The 10,451-nt window shown below is 36.3% G+C and overlaps 2 protein-coding genes across 2 annotated transcripts; one reads left to right on the forward strand and one right to left on the reverse strand.

The window, feature by feature from the left end:
• Window positions 91-3,671, forward strand: LOC107631211 (MACPF domain-containing protein NSL1). Its single transcript, XM_016334577.2, has 7 exons — window positions 91-556; window positions 641-879; window positions 963-1,167; window positions 1,256-1,336; window positions 1,431-1,614; window positions 1,728-1,900; window positions 1,993-3,671. The coding sequence occupies exons 1-7, from the start codon at window positions 263-265 to the stop codon at window positions 2,680-2,682; spliced, it is 1,866 nt and encodes a 621-aa protein (XP_016190063.1). The 5' UTR covers window positions 91-262; the 3' UTR covers window positions 2,683-3,671.
• On the reverse strand, window positions 3,681-4,278 carry LOC107631210 (17.3 kDa class I heat shock protein). Its single transcript, XM_016334576.2, has one exon. It carries the CDS (start codon window positions 4,158-4,160, stop codon window positions 3,696-3,698), a length of 465 nt encoding a protein of 154 aa, XP_016190062.1. The 5' UTR covers window positions 4,161-4,278; the 3' UTR covers window positions 3,681-3,695.

Consider the following 10,451-nt stretch of genomic DNA (forward strand, 5'->3'; position numbering starts at 1 on the left):
CATACGTTTTGCCATATAAAATTAAAAATGATCCGAAGTCCGAAGTCAGCGTTGACCCTATGACTTATTCGCAGTGATCATAACACGGTGCCACGTGGAGAAACAAGGTTCGAAGGTTGAGTCCATAACCATAAGCATGAAGCCGCCTTGAGCTTCTTCGATGATTCTTCGTCGTTCCCACGACTCTGTTGAAAGCCAGACTATTAATTAATAAGAGGGAGTGATCCGATCCGACCATGAACAAGTGCTGTAAAATTTGTACATGAATCAAGAAATAAAATTAAATATGGGTTTGAATAGAAGCATTGCGGGGATGGATCCACAGCTGGCTGCGGAGAAAGCAGTGTCAGTGATTGGTCAAGGCTATGATCTCTGCAGCGACATAAGATTCTCCGCCTGCAAGTCTTCCACGTTGATCGAGATTGATCATAAACACACCAGGGACATGCTCTTCCCAGTTCCAGGTTCAATTCGTGTCCACAACGTTCCCTCTTCCATCAAGTGTGACAAAGGTGAACGCACAAGGTTCCATTCCGATGTTCTCACCTTCAACCAGGTCACTGCTAACTACTAACTAATTCCATCGAATAAAACAAAGATATATGGTTCGGTAGGGATAATGAATTTGTTTTAATTGCAGATGTCGGAGCATTTTAACAGGCAGTTATCTCTGTCTGGGAAGATACCATCGGGAGTTTTCAATGCTATGTTTGACATGAGGAAGTGTTGGCCGAAGGATGCAGCTGCAACTAAGAGCCTTGCTTTTGATGGATGCTTCATATCATTGTACACCGTTGAATTGGATAGAACTAACTTAACCCTTTCCGATCAAGTCAAGAAAGATGTTCCTTCTTCCTGGAACCCTGCAGCTCTTGCCTCGTAAGTATTTTTCAGAAACAGAAACACAAACATGAAGCTTGTTCAATCAATTTAACACAGCATATGCTTGTGTTGTTCATCAGGTTCATTGACAAGTATGGCACCCATGTGATTGTTGGCGTCAAGATGGGAGGTAAAGATGTGGTCCACATCAAGCAGTCAAAGAATTCAGATCTTCCACCCGCTGAACTGCAGAAACTACTAAAACAACTAGCTGATGAGAGGTTTTCAGAGGATTCGAATCCATCTTCCAATGCCAATCCTGCTCAAATATCAGGAAAACTAAAGGCAAATATCAACCACCATATACATCTTCCGTTTCATGGTAGAAAAAAGAAAGTGATCTCTAACATAATTCAACCATGTTTACTTTCAGGATGATCATGCCAAGCTGTGGAGGCAGAACCATTTTCCTCCTGCTGGAAGACCAGTTGTAAAAAGCCACTCCAAGAATGATGTCAGTATTTCTACGAATCTATCTCTATCTTTTTATTTTGCAAGAAAGTTGCAATTCCCATAACTGCATCTGATTTATACAAATTCTTTTGCAGGAAATCATGAGTGTTTCGGTCCGCAGGGGAGGCATTGATATTCGTCAGCCTTATAACCAGTGGCTTCAAACCATACTACAATCCCCCAATGTCATATCAATGTCTTTTGTTCCTATTACTTCCTTACTCAACTCTGTTCCAGGCAATGGATTCTTGAGTCACGCCGTTAATTTGTATCTTAGATGTGAGCAAACATTTCTGAATTACTTTTGGCACAAATATAGAATGAGTAATATAATATAATATAATATAATATCTCTAGTACATGTTTTTCTGAGAGTTTTATGTATCAAATAGATAAACCTGCCATAGAGGATCTCCATCATTTTCTGGAATTTCAGTTGCCACGGCAATGGGCACCAATGTATGGAGATCTGCCTCTTGGATATGGCCACAAGCATAAGAAAAACATGTCTCCATCACTTCAGTTCAGTCTCATGGGACCCAAGCTTTATGTTAACACTGTCAAGGTAATTTCATTCAATTTAAGCAAGAAGCATATTATGTATCCAACTTAGAAACAATTTTCTTTCTAGCAAGTTGAGTGACATTCATTATGCAGGTTGATTCCGGGAACCGTCCTGTAACAGGGATTCGTTTGTACTTAGAAAGCAAAAAGAATGATCACTTGGCAATCCATCTTCAGCATCTTGCAGAGATTCCTGGTTTCCTTGAAATCTCAGAAGACAACGGCTATGAACCCATCGATGAACCGGTCGAAAGAGGCTACTACGAACCGGTAAAATGGAGCATGTTTTCTCATGTGTACACAGCACCTGTTCAGTACAACAGCTCCAGAATAGACGAGTCCACAGCCATAGTAACAAAGGCATGGTTTGAGGTGAAGCTTGTGGGAATGAAGAAGGTTCTGTTCCTAAGGCTTGGATTCTCAACCGTGGCATCGGCCAAAATCCGGAGATCAGAATGGGATGGACCTTCTACAATGTCTAGAAAATCAGGATTCTTCTCTGCCTTGATGAGCACAAAGCTGAGCAAAGAGTTGAAATCCTCGCCGGAGAAGGCGAATAAGGTGGAGATAAACTCAGCAATCTATCAAGGTGGTCCTCCAGTGCCAACAAGGGCTCCAAGAATGCTCAGCTTTGTAGACACAAAAGAAATGGTTAGGGGCCCAGAGGATACACCTGGATATTGGGTTGTCACAGGTGCAAAGTTGTGTGTGGATAATGGCAGAATCTCAATCAAAGCCAAGTATTCTTTGTTGACTGTTATACCAGAAGAAGCTATAGAGTAAGTAGCATTCGGGATTATAATATAGGATTACAATGTATCATTTAATATTATAGTCTGCTGTAAATACGTAACTTATATTGTATGATTCATTCAAAAATGAGTGTCATCTCACATCTGATGCAAAGTGAGCTAGATTTGTTTTGGCATAACTGCCATCAATAATAAAAACTACCTAAATTTCGAAACACACAAAATCGTGTCGTTTTTTCCTTTTCGCTGATCCTGATATCTAACTCCACAAGTGGGCAACAGAGACTTATGTTTGCATCTTGGTATATCAGCAAATGCAACATCACACATTTGGCGAGTTCTGTAGAAGTATATAATGATTGATATGGGGTGCGGATATGGTACTCAACAAAAGTAAGTTGAATGAGCGTCACATGTTAAAGGAGGACTCTTGTATTTAGTCAAGGTTCAAAATCTGTTAAGAGTTCCTCCACGGCACCCTACTTGTGGAAATTTGAATAGGATACGATCAGATTAAGATTATATGGGACAGAAAGTTTGGATTTGGGTAAAATTTTACTGCTACTTTGCCAGAAAAATGGGTCCAAATAACAGCTTCAAACACGTAACCGTTTTAACGGTAAAAACCGAACCAAGAGAAAATGAGAAATTAATTACAACTCAAATAAATATAAAATAATAAAATAAACTGGGAAAATTTTCTACATGCAATCTGCTAGCACGCAGGCATTTTTTTTTCCCAAAATTAAGAAAGTAAAATATGTTTTAGAGGGAAATGGGGGAATCGATGGATTAATTAAGAAGAAAAAGCAAGAGAAGAATTTCAAATCCCTCAACCGATAAAAGAAGGAAATTATTATTATTCACATGCACTACATACTTGATTACATCTCATATCACAATAATCTTGCTTTCTTACTTACCACTACTACATGATTTATATTTCTCAGGGACATGAACATGACATAGGCATTACGCAATTACAATTCACAAAAACATAGGTTTGAAAACTCTAGGAGCGAAAACAAGGAAAAAGTATCTTGTTTAACCAGTGATCTGAATGGGCTTAACATCGGGTTTCTTAACTTCTGCTTTGGGAACAGTGACAGTGAGAACACCATTCTCCATGGCTGCCTTCACCTCATCCATCTTGGCGTTCTCGGGGAGCCTGAACCTCCGCATGAACTTGCCGCTGCTGCGCTCCACACGGTGCCAGGTGTCGTTCTTGTCCTCCTTCTCAACGTTCCTCTCGCCGCTGATCTGAAGGACACTGTTATCTTCGATCTCAACCTTCACTTCCTCCTTCTTCAGACCAGGAAGATCAGCCTTGAACACATGTGCTTCGGGAGTCTCCTTCCAGTCCACACGAGTGTTGACGAACGCAGAATTGTCGGAAGAAGTAAGAGAGCTCGGGAATTGGAAGTCTTTAAAGGGGTCCCAAACGTCGAGGGAGAAAGGATCGAAGACGTTGCTCCTTCGGCCACCGAAGAAACTTGGAATCAGCGACATTCTCTTCTTTTCTTTTTCTGTGATTTGAGTAGAAAATGCTGTGTGTGATTGATTAGAAAATACTGTCTTGCTTGCCTGATGGAGAAGAATGAAGATACATAAGGTATTTAAACGCTGTGGAGGAGGAATCAGGTATTTTCCAGAAAGGTCTATATAGGACTAGTATCTACTACTAATTATTCCTTCACAAGATGTTGAAAGTTGAAACCTCCAAAACCTTCCAGATTTTTCAGGCACCACGCAGAACCCTCTGGCTTACCTCTATTTTTTAATTTTTTTTTTGGGTCTTGCTTGCTTACCTCTATTTCCCTTTTGGTCATGGCTGGCTTACCTCTTTATGACTCATAGAGTATGTTTTGAAGCCCAAATTGTTTTTGTTGGGCCTACGATAGGAAGACGAATCTTTAAATGTTACATTTAGGGCATGACCTTTTAACAAAAACAAAAACAAAAACAAAAAAGGCATAACCTGACCAAAGGCTGAAAGGCAAACAAAAATAAATGTTCAAGACAAAAAAAAACATACCGACTCTGAAAAAACAAAGAAAATCAAAGAAATTTGTTATAAAATAACTAAATAAGGAAGAGGTAACAAATAAAGAAATATAATTAGAGAAAGAGAGAATGGCATTTTATTGCTTTTTGTATGTTCCATATGCTTCATATTATGTTACTATTTATAAGCACAAAGAAGCTTTACTTTTCAAACATAATTAAATGCAATCACCCTTGGTAAACTAAGTCTCATGAAAAATGGTCATCCACATCATTCATCCTTATTACAACACTCCCCCTTGGATGACCATTTAGGATTATTACCTCGTTAAAACCTTACAAAAGAAAAACCCAGTGGGAAAAAACCTTAATGAAGAAAAAAGAGTACAATATCCTTTAGTGATGGGGACTGCCTCATTAAAAACCTTGTCAAGAAAAATCCAATGGGATAAAAACTTGACCAAGGAAAAAAAAGTACAGTCTCCCCCTCTTGTCGATATCATTTAACATCTCGAAATCGACGCATCCCAATATGATGTACCAATCTTTCAAAGGAGGATTTTGGGAGTGACTTTGTGAATAAATCTGCCAGATTGTCATTTGAGCGGATCTGTTGGATATCAATTGTCCCTTGATTTTGAAGATCATGAGTGAAGAAGAATTTGGGAGAAATATGCTTTGTTCTATCACCTTTGATATATCCGCCCTTAAGTTGAGCAATACATGCTGTATTATCTTCAAACAGGACAATTGGAGCTATCTTCTGATCAATCAGTCCACATGATGACAGAATATATTGGATCACACTCCTCAGCCAAAAACACTCGCGACTAGCTTCATGTATCGCTAGTATTTCAGCATGATTAGAGGATGTTGCTGCAATCGTCTGTTTCGTGGACCTCCATGATATAGCTGTACCACCATATGTGAATAGGTATCCTGTTTGAGATCTCTCTTTATGTGGATCAGACAAATATCCAGCATCTGCATAGCCAACTAATTGTGACTTGGATCCATAGGGATAAAACAATCCCATATCAACCGTTTCATGAAGATATCGAAAGATCTGTTTGATTCCACTCCAATGTCTTCTGGTTGGAGAGAAACTATATTTTGCTAGTAAATTCATAGCAAATGATATATCAGGTCGTGTATTATTAGTAAGATACATTAGTGCTCCAATGTCACTAAGATATGGTACTTCAGGACCAAGTATATCTTCATTTTGTTCCTTAGGACGGAATTTATCATTTTCCACATCTAAAGATCTTACGATTATTGGGGTACTCAAGGGATGTAACTTATCCATATAAAATCTTTTCAAGATCTTCTCTATGTATGTTGTTTGATGAATAAAGATCCCATTTTTTATATGCTCGATCTGCAGGCTGAGACAAAATTTAGTTCTTCCAAAATCTTTCATCTCAAACTCTTCTTTTAGAGTTTTTATAATTGTTGGAATCTCTTCAGGAGTCCCAATGATATTTAAATCATCAACGTACACAACAATTATAATAAATCCATATGCAGATTTCTTTATGAAAACACATGGACAGATATCATCATTCTTGAATCCATTTTTGGCCAAATACTCAGTAAAACGATTATACCACATTCGTCTAGATTGCTTTAGACCATATAAAGATCTTTGCAATTTAACTATATATAACCCCGGCGAATATTCATTGGATGGTTTAGATATCTTTAGTCCTTCAGGGACTTTCATATAGATATCCCGATCTAATGAGCCGTACAAATAGGCTGTTACCACATCCATTAAATGCATATGAAGTTTATGATATGCAGATAAACTGACCAAATAATGCAATGTTATCGCATCCACTACAGGGGAATACGTTTCTTCATAATCTATACCGGGCCTTTGTGAAAAACCTTGTGCCACAAGTCGGGCTTTGTAGCGCACAACTTCATTTTTCTCATTTCGTTTTCTCACAAATACCCATCGGTATCCAACAGGTTTTATATCTTCTGGTGTACAGACTACAGGTCCAAAGACTTCACGTTTTGCAAGTGAGTCTAATTCAGCCTTCATGGCTTCTTCCCATTTTGGCCAATCATTCCTTTGTCGACATTCTTCGACTGATCTTGGCTCAAGATCCTTACATTCATGCATAATTTTTAATGCCATATTATATGCAAATATTTCATTGACAATTCTCTTATTTCGGTCCCGTTTCTCTCTTGTAAAGACATAATTTATCGAGATCTCGTCATTTTCACAATTTTCAGTACCTAAACGTCTTCTGGCGTTAAAACTATATCAGAATTTTGGACAACTGCAGGTGTCTTTACTATGTCTTTTTCAATAGAAATAGTATTCACTTCTTTTCGCTTTGGAAGATTTTTGTCTTTGGAACCAACAGGCCTGCCACGCTTCTGGCCTGAATTTGCTTCAGTGGCTACTTGTCCTACTGGGACATCAATTCGAATTGGGGAATTTTTCGCTGGTATATAAGATTTGGTTATCCTCTTTGTATCGAAAAATGCATCAAGCAATTCATTTTCTATTCTTTGCAAATGTATAATCTTTTGAACTTCTAGTTCACATTGCCCTGATCGAGGATCTAAATGCATCAACGATGATGCATTCCAATTAAGTTCCTTTTCAGGAAGCTTATTCTCTCTCCTAATGTTAGAAATTTTGATTCATTAAAATGACAATCCGCAAATCGGGCTTTAAATACATCTCCAGTTTGTATCTCAAGATACCTCACTATAGAGGGAGAGTCATATCCAACATATATCCCCAATTTTCTTTGGGGTCCCATTTTGGTGCGATTAGGTGGTGCAATGGGAACATATATCGCACACCCAAATATTCTTAAATGGGAAATATTTGGCTGTTGGCCAAAAGCTAATTGCATAGGAGAGAACTGATGGTAACTCGTTGGTCTCAAACGAATAAGTGCTGCGGCATGTAAAATAGCATGCCCCCAAACCGAGGTTGGGATATTTGTTCTCATAAGTAAGGGTCTAGCAATTAATTGGAGGCGTTTAATAAGTGATTCTGCTAACCCATTTTGTGTGTGAACATAAGCTACTGGATGTTCAACACTTATTCCATTAGCCATACAATAAGCATCAAAAGCTTGGGAAGTAAATTCACCAGCATTATCAAGACAAATTGCTTTGATTGGATTTTCTGGAAATTGTGCTTTTAATCGAATAATTTGAGCCAATAATCTGGCAAACGCTAGGTTGCGAGAAGATAATAAGCACACATGTGACCATCTCGAAGATGCATCTATTAGGACCATAAAATATCTAAAAGATCTACACGATGGATGAATAGGTCCACATATATCACCTTAAATCCTTTCTAGGAATTCAGGAGACTCAAATCCAATCTTTACTGGTTTTAAGAATCTTGAGAACATGCAACACAACAAAATTCACTAGTTTTAAGAATCTTCTGGTTCTTTAGTGAATGTCCATGAGAGTTTTCAATAATTCTCCGCATCATGGTTGTTCCCGGATGACCCAATCGGTCGTGCCAAGTTATGAATTCATTTAGGCTAGTAAACTTCTAGTTTACAGTGGCATGTGATTCAATTGCACTAATCTTGGTATAATACAACCCAGATGAAAGTGAGGGTAACTTTTCTAATATAACCTTTTTATTTAAATCATGAGTTGTGATACATAAATACTCATGATTTTCCTCATTCATTGTTTCAATATGATATCCATTTCGGCGAATATCTTTGAAACTCAACAAGTTCCTCAGAGACTTAGTAGATAATAGTGCATTATTTATTATAAATTTTGTTCCTCCAGGAAACAAAATTATAGCTCTTCTAGAGCATTCTATCACATTGCCTGAACCAGTAATAGTATTAACATATTCTTCTTTTGGCACAAGATGGGTAAAATATATATCACTTTTAAGAATAGTGTGCGAACTTGCACTATCCGCAAGGCAAATATCTTCAGAATATGTCCTTACCATTTTTCTTCAAAGACAAATGATAATAATAAAATGAGTAGAAGTACATGCACAGTAAAAGTATTCACATGAATACTTAACAAACACATACACATATCAAACTATTCCATCATTGATCAAATAGCCAATATTTTCTTCAGAATCCTTAAAGAAATTAGATACATCATAATGAGTGGTGAAATTTTCATTATTTGAAACAAAATTTGTTTCCTTTCCTTTGTCATCCCTTTTCAAGGATGCTTGATAAAGATCAACTAGGTGCCTTCGGGTATGACAGGTACGTGACCAATGGCCCTTTCCACCACAACGGAAGTATTTATCCCCAATTGATTTACTTTGCCTATTGTTTCTTTCTTTATCCCACTTTTGGTGAGATCCTTTCTTGTGAACATAATTTCTTTTCCTTCCATAATTTTTCTTGTTATCAAAATCTTGCCATTTACCTCTTCTGGGGTTATAAGTTGCCGCATTTGCTTCAGGAAATAGGGCAGCGCCAGCTAGACGCGCTTCATGATTTCTTAAGAGCAACTCATTGTTGCGTTCAGCAACAAGAAAGAAAGAAATTAGCTCAGAATATTTTTAAATCATTTTTCTCGATTGCTACTGCAGGAGCACATTCGAGGCATGGAAAGGTCGAGAAAGTTTTCTCTAACATATCGGGTTTGAGGAGGTATCAACGTCTTTTGATAATTGTACATTTCTTCAAGATCTTTCCACAGATCTGCATGATCTTTTAATTTGAGATATTCATTTTTCAATCATACGTCAAGATGACGATGAAGAAAAATCATAGCTTTGGCTTTATCTTTTTGGGATGTATTATTTTCAACCTTAATGGTATCTCCAAAATCCATTAAATCAAGATGGATTTTAGCATATAGTATCCATGATAAATAATTGTTTCCATATATATCAAAAGCATTATATTCAAGATGAAGTTTCGACATAATAAAAATTTGTTACCTGAAGTCTTCCTAAAATATCGTTAGAGCTTCGTACTGATAACGTGTTATAAAATAACTAAATAAATAAATAAGGAAGAAGTAACAAATAAAGAAATATAATTAGAGAAAGAGAGAGAATAGTGTTTTATTACTTTTTGTGTGTTCCATATGCTTCATATTATGTTGCTAACTTGCTATTTATAAGCACAAAGAAACTTTACTTTTCAAACATAATTAAATGCAATCAATCACCCTTAATAAATTAAGTCTCATAAAAAATAGTCATCCACATCATTCATTCTTATCACAACAAAATTTTATTTATAACTCAATTTTGTGAACAAACATGAGCTTTCTCTCCTACTTCCATATAGTTAGTTTTTAAATTAAATAGTTGCACAATTGTGCAAATTATTAGTCATCACACGTATTGAATAATCATATACTTTACAAATACTTTTTAGATAATTTTGGTTATATTTTTATTATCTTTCATATCAAAAATCATATAACTATCAATCAATCAAGTACATCATGGTTAATTATATTAATATTAATACTAGAATTAGTATTATTTTCTCTTTTTGTTTGTTAATTATTCTACGAAATTTTAATTATTATCTAAAATTATAACTTATTTTGTAATTTCTAAACGCGGTCATCGTACCAATTTTAATTATTATCTCAATATCATGTGCTCCATAAACTATAGTGCCTTTTTTTTTAAATTTTCTACGAGTAAATATCCCAGATCAGTTCCTCAATAATTTATAATTGAATTTAGTCATTAATAAATCTTAATTACAAAATCAATTTTTAAATTTTTATTTCGTTAGATAGATAAATTCTCACATCAAATTATTTGTCTATATAAAAAAACATATA

Source organism: Arachis ipaensis, chromosome B03, assembly GCF_000816755.2.
Source record: "Arachis ipaensis cultivar K30076 chromosome B03, Araip1.1, whole genome shotgun sequence".
Taxonomy (NCBI): Eukaryota; Viridiplantae; Streptophyta; class Magnoliopsida; order Fabales; family Fabaceae; genus Arachis; species Arachis ipaensis.